We start from the raw sequence: 13,103 nt of genomic DNA, 5'->3' as shown, positions 1-13,103 counted from the left end.
GAATTCTCATATAGGACTTTACTATAAAATTTCATAGTTCTCATTAGCTTTTACAATAATCATATATGGGAGATACTATTATTATCTCACTTTAATATTCCAAATGTAGACTTGAGGGTTAATAACTTTTCATAATTCACATAATTGGCATGTAGGACATTTGGAATTTAGATCCCAGATTATTTTATTTTGGAGACAGAATTCTTAGTTATATTGCAGTTTTACACATTCTGGATTACACAACAGTATCCTTTACTTAGTGGTTTATTTTTTCTTAATAGGAGCATTAGCATCTTATCATTTGACTACATATTCTTTTTAAACATGATTTTTAAATCATTTATCTTCATTTTTCTACTTGATGTTTGGTGTTATTTCTGATGGATTGTTATAGACTATTTGTGTGTTTCTTTACTGTTTATGATCCCTTCTGTATTTTACGATATACTCCATAGTCAGTTTGTTACATTTTCTTTTTTAAGCACTTAGAATAATACCACCAGTTTTAAATTTTATTATTATTATTTTGAATTTTAACTATTTGAGATGAAGACTGATTTTCTTTATACTATTCTCTTCATCTTCCTCAATTTCATTCCTTATTATAATTTAGGATTTCTGACAAGGAATAGTATTTTGAATCATCATCAGTAAGTCTTTTTATAAAATGTTTTGACATGTATAGCTAGTTTGATGATCAATTTTATATTTTCTTTTAGACCTGACTCAGTGCTTCACTGGTTGTATTGCTTAGTATTCAAACTTTAGTTCCTCATCGTTCACTTATTAATTTTCATGCTATTTAGGATAGATAAAGTATTTCTTGAAGTTGCTTCTGCAAGATGAGCACAAAGACTGTATACTGTGGAGTTCCTGTGTTTTCTAAATAAAATTAGTCTCTTTTGCATTTATATGTGATTGACAATTCTGGATATTAGTTCTTGGCTAAGTTTTCTTCAAAATTCTGGAAATACTATTTAATTTATTCTGGGATAATATACTTGAGAGTAGAAATATGAATTTTACTTCTCTGGGCAAACTTTTTTCATTGTTGGTAGAAATTTTATATTGTCTATTAGGACAATTCTTATAGAACATAATTATATGAAGTATACTTTCTTTGAGTCATAAGGTGGTTTCCTTTCTTTGTTCTGTAGTATTATTTTTTAATTCCTATTTTGTTGTTTAGGGAAGATATCTATCAAGACCTATAGTTTGTTATTAGGAAGGGATTAAGCATTACTTCGAACAATGTAATTCTTTCTGGTTGTCTGGTTATCTTGGTTTTTGAGAGAGAAAAGTACATTTCTTAATTCAGTTTTTAGTATCTACCACAGATTCATCTGAAGTTATTTTTCTGGTATAAAATCAGATTTTTTGCTATCCCAGATAAATAATTTTGACACTTTGAACAGGTGAAATATGTGTGTGTACATGAGTGCATGCACACACACACACACACACACACACACACACACAGTAACCTCATGGACCTCCACCAAGTGTCATCCTGCCTTTGCTCTACCTCCAGAATTCCTCTCAAGGATGGAAGGTAACAGTGCAAGTATCTCCTTTGTTGATAGGCACAGACCTTACAATGGATGCTGCAGGAGCAAAGGGTCTCTCTTTTTACCTAAAGATAGATAGGCTTATTCAATTTTTAATGGTGTAAGTTAGAGAAGTTTCTGGCTGAATGTTTAAATCTTGTCCTATTGGTCTTGCAATAGTCAAAATTCCCTTAAGATAATGTCAGTCAAATGATCAAGAGACTGAGTTTTCAAAGGTCTTGTGAGTTTTTATCCTTCATCTTAGTTTTCATAGTGGGAAGTTAGAGGGAGAGTGTATACATCAGATATATCTAGATGGTTTTTTAAGCTTGAAATGTTCTAATTAGTTCTTTAATTTTAATTGTGTGAATCATAATTATCTGGATCATTGGCATCCAAATCATCTTTTCTATTTCCTTCATTCTATGCCCCATTAAAAATTTATGGATTCCTTATGAGTTTGCATATCTATATATCTATATCGATATTGATATAGAAAAAATACTGACCACTGGATATCTCTATGTAAATAAAAATTGGGTGACTTTTGGCTTTTAAGGAAATACTGTATACAATATTGGTCATATAGTTGTGATAGGAAATTTGTTATCATGACATCACGTGATAAAAAGATAGAAATTTTTCTGTTACTACTGGTATCTTTCTAATATCTACAATCCCTTGTTGATGTAACTCCAATGCAGTAAAAAGCAATAGGGAAGAAGATTATTTTATTTCTTCTTGTTACACTAAAAAGTGTTAAATCAACAAAACCATCTACGTTCTTATTTGGGAATTTATTATTGCATTTGTCTGTTTGAAACTCTACTATATCTTTAATAGGGCATGTAACTTGCCCATGTTTCTTTCAAATGCAATGGGAAAAAATCATAAATAAGCATATAATAACTCACTTCTTACAAACAATTCATAGTGTGTTTATATAAATTATTTAATTTCATATTACCTTAATGGCAAAAGTTTTTCAAGGATGTTAGCCTTCAGACACATGAAAAAAATGCTCAGCATCACTCAACGTCAGGGAAATATAAATCAAAACCACAATGAGACACCACCTCATACCAGTCAGAATGACTAAAATGAACTCAGGAAACAACAGATGTTGGTGAGGATGAGGAGAAAGGGAAAACCCTCTTATACTGTTAGTGAGAATGCAAGCTGGTACAGCCACTCTGGAAAACAGTGTGGAGATTCCTCAAAAAAAGTTAAAAATAAAACTACCCTACAACCCAACAATTGCAATTTTTGGCATTCATCCAAAGGATACCAAAATAGTGATTCGAAGGAGCACATGCCCTCCAATGTTTATAGTAGTCGTGTCTACAATAATCAAAATATAGAAAGAGCCCAGATATCCATCAACAGATGAATGGATAAAGAAGATGTGGTATATACACACACATACACACACGTACATATACACATATACATGCAATGAAATACAATTCAGCCTTCAAAAAGAATGAAAACTTGCCATTTACAATGATGTGGATGGAACTAGGGAGCATTATATAGACCAAAATAGATCAGAGAAAGACAAATACCATATAATTTCACTCATATGTGGAATTTAAGAAAAAAAAACATTAACATGAGGAAAGGAAAGAAAAATAAAATAAGATAAAAACAGAGACAGAAGTAAATCCTAAGAGACTCTTAACTATAGGAAACAAACTAAGGGTTGCTGGAGGAAAGGTGGGTGGGGTTTGGGGTAGTTGGAAGATGAGCATTAAGGAGGGCACTTGATGAGCATGGGGTGTTATATGTAACTGATGCATCACTAAATACTACCCCTGAAACTAATAATATACTATATGTTAACTAAGTTGAATTTAATTTTTAAAAAATGATGTGTTAGCCTTAGTTTTCAGATGAGGAAATTCAAGTGCAAAAGGACTATAAAGAGAGTTCATGGTTGCAGAGTATGGTATAAAACAAATATCAGTGTGTCACTGACTTCTCATTAATGCTGATTCCTCTTAGCCTCTAATTTAGTTTAGGCTATATTACAGTTTTGTGAACTGATTTCAACTGGATTAACTCTGTAATCTAAGTTAACATGCAAAACAAAAATTCGTATTGCAGTCATTGAGATATGATTGTCCTGGTTCCAGTCATCCTCGTTGAACTGACATCAAATAAACAAAAACCCATTGACAGTTGGTCGGACCAGAAGTAAACACCAGTGGTTGTGTCTCAATGAATGTTCAGCATAAGGCTGTGCCAGAAGAGGCATTCACCCAACAGAAAAATATTGGCATGCTACATGATTGATTAAGGATGAATTCTAATGCCATGCCTGGAAGGAATCAAGAATGAGAGTAGGCTGGACTCTTTGTCCTTGTGAATCTTGTGTGGCATGAGCAAATCCTCTCACAATTAGAAATGAGACCTAGTGTAGCATAGTAACTTGGAACTGACTGCCCTGGAGAAGCATATATAAAGCCAGCTGATCAATTATCAAGTGAGTTTTTTTTTTTTATTTATTTTGATGCTTTTATGGGGAAAAACACAATATACAAAACTAATAAATGAAGACATAGATAATCCCAAGAAAGTAAGTTAAGCTCCTAAAAAAAAAAAAAATAGTCATTTTTTTTTAATAGCAGGATAATTTTATCTAGAGTAATAAGACAGTAATTCTTTAAATTCCTCTTTAGTGGCCTGAAACAAAAGACGGAATTTTCTAATGTGCCTTACTCCTAAGAGAGCAACTTAAAAATATTGATCATCCAAGGGTAGCATTGCACAATTATATGTCAGTGGTACTCTGTGACCTTTTTTACCTTCTGGAACACCAGATATATTCCTCTGTCAAAAACAGTGCTCCACTATGGCTAAGCCATTTATCTGTTCAGCTGTGACAAGCCTTATGTTCTAGGATATATGCAATCTAATGTGTAGTAAAAAGTTTAAGGCAGTAAAAAGTTTAGAAGCCCCATCCAGATGAATATTTATGGCCTTCTGTGCATAGGTACTCACAGAAGATTATGTACCACTTAGCTTGGCTGCTCAGAAGACCACTCTATCTAATGAAAGGTCATTCTGCTATGATCTAAAGGAGAAAATTCAAAACCCATAGCAGTGTTTTTCACACTGCCTTCCTATATAAGCAGGCCTATATAAAGGCATCAAAAACACTGCAATTTCAAGTTTTCTTTTAGGCTCTTTTATCTCCCTGCTCAAAAAAAGGGATAGTTAGAAATTCCCCCCAAATACAAAAATAATCTGCTAAATAAACATATCCTAATGTGAAGTGTATAGGGACCATAGGAAAACTTCATTTTATTGTTGTTCTAGGACTCATGGTTTTATGACTAAGTTATCATAATTTTGATATGGTCAACAGCAAAAACATCGTTTGACAGAAGGGACAATCATTACTTTAGATACATTAATCACACTGGGATTGAAAAGCAAAGCAAAGTGACAAACAGATAATTGTTCATGGGCCCACAGCTTATTAAACAAGGTGAGGAACATACGTATTTAGTTTAGAAGTACTTCTAGAGTGCATATTTCCTTTTGCAGTGCATGGACGAGTCATGTGGAGACCTTCTAAATTTCAATATTCTAACAGCAGGTATCATAGGATGTTTGAGACCTGACAGTTTCTTGCAGGGAATGTTATGATTCATGTCATTTTATTTTGATCCTGGTTAAATGAAAGGATTATTATTACTTTGTCAGATTTCTTACTTGTGATATCATGTTGTAGTATTTTTACTAGAAGTGACCGTGGTGGTAGAATTACAGGTTTTGCATCACTTTTCAAATTCATGGTGCAAATCACAGCTCTGAAGCAAAACTTGCAATTCTAGTACTATATTATAAGCAATCTATGTGTCTGTCCAACACCCAAGTGCTATAAAGGTTCAGTCACATTAAACATCAGAACAAAGTCCATACGTGGAGCTTTTCCTATATGTCCACTTTTTTGGCGTGAGGGATCTTCATCACTATTTCTTTTTATCTACACATGGATTTTTTTCTTTTCAATTAAACTAATTTCTCCTGTGATCTTGGATGCTGGTAGAAGACTATTCGCTTTTGAGCCAGTTGAAGTGATATTGTTTTCCTGAAGTATTTATATAGTTTCCAGAGATAGAATTTCTCACTATTATAAATAGTAATATATATACATACATATATATATAATTATATAGAATATATATCTGTAATATAGAATTATGTCTCTGCTACTTCCAGTAAGTTAGGCAGCAAGTATTTTTTATTATCTGCTCTATGCTTTGTTCTAGTCTAGGTATTATTCTGTTCTGTATGTGACATTGTCCTTCCTACATTCAAGAATTCCAAGTGGAAACATTAGGTATATAAAAATTATTTATAAAATGACTCCTTTATAAAGGTTTGTGCAAGGTATACAGAATACTAATCTTATTTTTTCTAGGTACTCTTAGTTCTCTTATATGATGCCAAATATACTTGCTTCATCATCTCATTGATTCTCACAAAAGTAGGTAGATTGGCCATCAGCTGGGGTGCCACGACAAATGACATGGCTGCCCAATTCCACAGAGTTAGGTCAATGCTTGAATAAAGACCATGCTTTTTGAATGTCAAAGCTGCCATCTTAACCAGATTATAACTTAACATTAAACATTTTCTTTATAACGGACATTCCTACCTCAAAAATCTTGTGTCTTCTATCGCTACAAATCCTGCCCATATCTGATTGCATTGATAGTATGGTTTCTGTGTGACATACTACTAGTTACATCTGGAAGCTTGGGTTAGGACTAGACAAAACCAGTGATGTCATATACCTTGAAAGACTTTGGAAATAAGTATTTTTTATAAAATAAAACCCAGTATTTTTTAAAATATTTACTGTTAGGTCAACAATTCTGAAGGGTCTGAGATTTTACCCTAGGCAAGCTAACAGGTTAACTTGTCAAAGATTCCTAGATTCTGACAGAAGACACACAATTCCTGGCTCAGACACAGAAGATTTTATTACTCCTATTGTAGCAGGCAGCATGAGTTTCATGTTAATATTCATTCTTTTTGTCCCACCCAGCTCTAAATCATACGGGGGCAATGCATAGGCAGGTCTAGGTGAATGCTGCACTCCCAGCGAACTTGTATTCACACTGAAAAACTCAACCATGAGTCTGCCAGAAAACTGGTCCAACCATTGTCCTGAAGGAAGACATTATCTTTACTATTTTGGCCAGGAAAAAAACCTGCTCTCTGCTGTAGAAGATGGCATTATCTGTCTTCCAAGGCTGTTAGCTATATAAGCATCCTTGAAAAAATGTCCAGAATAAACTGAAACAAGATACATGGAAATGCCATGGAGAAATGCCTCTTGCCCCACAAATTATAGGGTCTAGAAGACTTGCAGACATGCTTTAAAATGTTAAAGATATTTGTGTATGTTTCATTGTATCTTTTCTCATAGGTATAAGCAATGTCTAATTGCTATTACAAATGATAATGATATATACTAATGACATTGATATAGGTCAATATCAGCAGTAAATACAAAAAGATGAACTTATATGAGGAAGTTGGCTCTATTGGTTATCAAACAATTGTTCCTAACTTACGAAAAATGAAAATGAAACTTTGGACATTGTCATCACATATATTTTTTTAAAATGCCACTTTTGTATTAGCAAATATCATTTTTTTTAAAATTTTATATATTTATTTTTTTGTCAGAGAGAGAGAGAGAGAGAGCACAGGCAAGCAGAGTGGCAGCAGAGGCAGAGGGAGAAGCAGGCCCCCTGCCGAGCAAGCAGCCCGATGTGGGACTCGATCCCAGGATGCCGGGACCATGACCCGAGCCAAAGGCAGCTGCCCAACCAACTGAGCCACCTAGGCATCCCCAGCAAATATCATTTAAAAATAACTAGCAATCCACACATATTTGAAAGCATATTTAACACAAGTTTGAAAATTTTGCCTATTTGCATTCTTTCCATGAAGATCTTAATATCTCTTAATATCTCTAAAAAAACATTTAAACTCCAAGCAGACTTAAAGATCATATCTCCAAATTGGTTCTGTTAAAGAATATTTAGCATTAAATATTAATTTTGTTGGGGGGGTAGTTTGTCTTTCCCTAGACATCTTACTCTAGTAATAGTTGTGATTGTTCAGAAGCAGCTATAATTTCACGCTTGTATATGGATATTTTTGATCATTTCTTAACACTGTCAGTTGGGTTTATTTGATCAAATGACCATGTGAAAGCCAGGCTTTTTAAATTGGTGGGATTGTTATTAGAAGAAGAAAAAAAGATGATTTCTTGAGTTTTTAAATCCTCAAGCTGTGAAACAATTGAATTGATGTAGCATTTCTTTGAAGTCAACTATAGAGAGACTAAAGAAAATCTTAAAGCTAAATTTAAGTTGGGAGGAAGCAGATTACATCTCAAATTAAGTTTTTTGTCTAACTAGTTTTTTGTCTGTTTGTTTTGTTTTTGTTATTGTGTTTTTGACTGAGAGATTGTGGACTATTAGACTTAATCATTGTAGAAAGACATTAATCAAAATGCCCTTCATTAAATGCCTAGTTTTAAGCTGGGCTTATATGGATTTAAGGAAGAAATTACACCAACCTCAAAAATCTTAGGGTCCAGTTGAGCAAACTTGAGATTCAAAATAAGGAAAGTTTGCACATCATCAGTGATCTGTTCTAGAGGTTTTGAGAGGAAAACTCTATCCTAGAAAGGCCTAGACATATCCCAATGTATTTCCACTTTGCTTTGGTAGCTATTCCAGTTCCAGTTGCTGCTATAAAAAGACATCCTCGGGTTGAATAGAAGACCCTGTGATCTCCCCTTTTTGTTTTTATATTGTTGTCATTTCCTATTTGGGACTTGTTCTATATAGATAACAATTTGTAATTATAACCATTATTATCATGTACTTTCAAGTGACCTTACAGAAATTATATCATTAGAGAAATTGCTGCTTCAGCATTTTGTTATTGATAAGGATTAGAGTTCGAAAAGGAGACAAAATTACTGTCAGTCCCTACACATACAGTGTCTGCTTGTCTGAGAGGGGATAGAAGAGACACAACCTTACCTTTGTTAAAATTGAATATTTCATTTACCATACCGATTAGTTTTTACCCTTAAAACCTTAAGAGTCTGGGTTTAATGGTCAGTTTTTCTTTTCCAGGTGCAGGAACCCTCATGCCTTGTCACTGCATAACTCTCTGAAGCAAATTCTCCAAGTTATAGCTCAAGAGTCGCATTTCCTCTTCCATTCATTGGAGCAGGGGAAATACAAGGATTAAAGGAGTGCTAACACAAAGCTTTCTAGAAATGACTAATATGTTTTCTCGACATTCCTCATTATTGGCATGTATATAGGTTTTGTGACAGTTCATCAATCCAAATGAGTTATCCAAAATAAAGTTTAAAGCCATCGGGACTGGGATAGAAAGATTGACTTTTGTTTCTCTTAACAATAAACCAGTTTTTGATAATTCAACATATTTTTCAGTTCATGAAACACCAATCATTTATTTTAACCATTGCCACATATTCCTATTTTTTGTAGACTCCTATGAAATTCACTCAAAGAGAACAAAAATCATCATCATAATAATAACACTTTCAATTTGTGAATAAATCCCTTTTCAATAGAATCCCTAACATTGGATTAGAGAATATGGGGTATTTAGTGAAAATAGTGCATAGAATCTGGATGCACAATGAGATCATTTTTTATTAACTTAACATTTCCAAGAATACCCAAACAGAGCTGAATTTTTTTCCCACTTACACACCAGCAAATTAATATAACCATCATGGCTGTACTTTGGTCTTATTTTTTTCATTTTGATTTATTTGGGGTGTACTTACCTGTAAAATGGAGGTAGTAAATTTTTTTGTTGTGCCTACTCTATAATGGGTCATGGTGATAATTGAGATTATGAATGAAAGCCCTTCAAAAAGTAAAACTACACACTTACCATGAATATAGGTGGTGTTATGTTATTATTATTGGTATTACTAATTATTTTTGTGACAGTTGTTTAAATAAATCTTTAAAATTCTTAGTAAAATAATTATTGTCAGAAAAACTTAAACTTTTCTCCTTTCCAGAGATTGTTGTCAATGCAATGTTAAGATGTTTTCATATTTTTGACAAAATGAAATGAATAAGTATTTTTGTTATTAAAACAAAGCTGACATCGTAACAAACTGAATATGGCTAGTATTGTTCATATGTCTTTTTTAACCCTAGTTAATCCTGGAGAAATATTGCCTCACATATGCAAAGCTGGAGAATTCCGCTGTAAAAACAGACACTGTATCCAAGCTCGCTGGAAATGTGATGGTGATGATGACTGTCTAGATGGAAGTGATGAAGATTCAGTAAATTGCTGTACGTTCTCCTTCAAGTGATACTACATTTCCCTGAGTCTTTTATTTTTTTTTTAAGATTTTATTTATTTGATAGAGAGAAGGCACGTGCAAGAGCAGAGGGTAGGGGCAGAGGGAGAGGGACAAGCAGGCTCCCTGCTGAGCAGGGATTTCCCACTTGGGACTCTGATCCTAGGGCCCTGAGATCTTAACTTGAGCCAAAGCTTAACCCACTGAGCCACCCAGCACCCTCCTTGAGTATTTCAGCTTGTGAACTGTCAGAGCAGTTTGTGAAATCTAAAAATATCTGATAAAAATTGAACTTACTTTTTTTTCCCCCTCGGTCATCCTTTTATATAGAGTAGACTAGATTATCTCCTAGCATGGTTTTAAAGCACTGCTTTTCTCATGCTTTTACATCTTTAGTATTATCATTTTGGTTGCTCCAGAAGTCCTCCCCTTCTCTCTTACGTGCTGTCAGTTCCGCCACACCATTGTCACAAGGTTGCTATAGGAGACCCTTTGGATCTGTGAATTTAAAGATGTGGAAAATCAATTGCAACTCCCTCAGGTCAGAATTAACTCACACAGAAGGTCAGGATCCACTCCATTGCTCCTTGGCAACAGAGCCTTGAAGTAGATTCAAGGAAACAAACATGGTTTTGGATCTAGTTATTACCTAACTTCACTGGCTCAGTACATGGTAGGAGACACATATGAGGCACTCAGATAGAAATTAAAAGTTTGATTTTCTCGCCATTTGGCTTCTATTTAGCTGTTTTTCATTTTCCACAATAGGAATAGTTTCGTGTTTCTGGTTGGGATAAGGAATTGTCCCACATATTTGAAGGAAGATACTTTGAGAAACACATTAAATAACAATTTGAGAATATATTTGATTAGAGTCATAATGGGATGGTTTTGAGATATATAAAATACTTTTGTATGGAGAGAATAATGTGATGGCATATGATCCTTAGTCTTTTAATTTGCCTTAGATAAATTACTTTAAAAAGAAAATGTTTTTCTTTCAATTGATGACATTTTCCAAGTTAAAATGGCTGAACTAATTGAGTTAATTGACAATCCTCCATTTTCTTGTCTTTCTTTTCTTTTTCTTTTTAAACCAAGATTATAAAAATCAAGTTTTAAAGATCTTTTATTAAGCATGGACAGAATTGGGGTGCCTGGGTGGCTCAGTTGTTTACATATCAGCCTTCAGCTCAGGTCAAGATCCCGGAGTCCCAGGATGGAGCAACACATCTTCTGGTTCCCTGCTCAGTGGGGAGTCTGCTTCTCCTTCTCCCTCTGCCCCTTGCTCCCTGCCTCCCATCCATGCTCTCTCTCTTTCTCTCAAATAAATGAATAAAATTTTAAAAAATTGGCAGAATTGGTCTAGGCATCTATATAGTACAATTATCTGTATTTTTGGACAAAACTCCAAGAATATGAGCTTTTAAAATATAATTTCCAGTTGTATATAAATAGGTAATACGTAAGCTATAATTAATACATGAATGTAACACTACTTTTCCTTTATTTCCAAGCATGGACTCTGACTTCAACATTACGTGTTCTGTGTTTCCAACCCTATTAATATCTATACTGTAAAGTACAAATCCAAAAATACCATATTAAATACTAAATTGATACAAATAGACAAAAATTTCAGAGTGGGAGAACATGTCATCTAAAGATAAAAGGTGTTTTTTCTCAATTTTTTTACACAAGTGATGTATTATTTATTGATTAAATTAATTGCCTCATCACCCCTGACTCACAGTGTTTATTCATGGTTTTAGTGAATACTCCCTGCATATCAACTTCCTGCATAGTCACAGAACACCTGCGCAGAGCACAAGTACTTTATCACAATATTCATGTTGTGTTCCTTTAGGTTCACGCTACTCCCTGTGTGATTGATCTTTTCACGAATTCACAAAGAAACTCATTTTCTCTATGAGGATGTAAGGCATTGCATACTGTTAATTGTAGTGTTAAAATTCCTAGTCAGGATCTTTCTTGATAATTTTCATTACTTCCCATACCATTATCCAAACATATACTAAAGGCTTTTCCTGCCATCTTCTGTTTCACTTATAGTCCATACTCAGTTCTGTATAATTAATTTTTCATCTTCATCTCCTCTCAAACTTCACTGGCTAAGTTAGTCTCACATCCTAGATTGATTCAGCAAGTGTCCTATTATTATTCCTACCACTATTGCTCCCATAACTAAAACCCGCTTTCCAAACTGCTTCCAGAGTGGTATCTATAGAATGAGATCAAATATTGTTATTTCAGTAAATCCATAACCAACAAGATAAATTCCAAAATCGATTGATTCACATAAAAACATGTTAGGACTCAGGTTTGCGATTTTAGCCTTAAATGCCTATCATGTATACACTTACCTTCTTTGTTCTAATACCTCAAGTTGGACTATAAGTAGATCTCTGCAAAATGCCCTCTGTTTCTCTCCTCTATAACACTGCAGCTTATGGAAATCACCATGGTTTACCATGACCTTTATAGGGAAGTCTTTTGTGAACATAGAAAAATCTCTATACAGCCCAGTTGGAGTGAAACATATCATGTATATTTCTTTTTCATGGTAGTGACCAAACAATATTGCAATTATATCCTTACTTCTCCGGTGCATCTAAGAGATGAATATCTTTATGGGGAGACACATTATGATGTAGTGTCTTTGTAGTGTCAGAGTCTAACATAGCATCTAGCATGTTGAGAATAAATGAACAAACAAAAGGGGCAACAGAAAACTAAGTATCTCTGGCTACCTTCCAGCAATATGGGATTTTTTTCTAAACTTGCCATGATTCTGAGCAGTGTCATAATCTTGAGGTCCCATGGTTAATATGCCAGCACTATGTCATTCATTTCAGAGGAGTATTTATATATTAAATGCCAATAAACTTTGCCCTTGAATTCTGTTATCATTCTACTTTCTATCCTTTAGCTTCTCAATTCCAAATCACAGGCCTATGGGTTGTATTTATGCCTCCTTTTTGAACTCTGATTTACATCATTGATGAAAATTACAAAAGTCCTTTATTAAGCTTTACTGAAGTATTTTTGCATAATCTTGGTACTTTAAAATTTTGACCCTCTAATATATTGGATGAATTTTATTCTCCTGAGCATCTATTCTTGCTAAGCTCCCT

At 33.9% G+C, this 13,103-nt stretch overlaps 1 protein-coding gene across 1 annotated transcript in view; it reads left to right on the top strand.

Moving 5' to 3' along the window:
• The window catches only part of LRP1B (LDL receptor related protein 1B), a gene marked incomplete at both ends in the record, with an annotated part of 1,929,835 nt that overhangs the window by 1,171,049 nt on the left and 745,683 nt on the right, over positions 1–13,103 (top strand). The window contains one exon of the mRNA XM_080798957.1: positions 9,800–9,940. Within this exon, the coding sequence (XP_080655083.1) occupies positions 9,800–9,940 (141 nt within the window). The remainder of the gene's footprint in view (positions 1–9,799; positions 9,941–13,103) is intronic.

Source organism: Martes martes (genome assembly GCF_963455335.1).
Source record: "Martes martes genome assembly, chromosome: 3".
NCBI classification, from domain to species: Eukaryota; Metazoa; Chordata; class Mammalia; order Carnivora; family Mustelidae; genus Martes; species Martes martes.
This window is presented reverse-complemented; position numbering and strand designations above follow the sequence as displayed.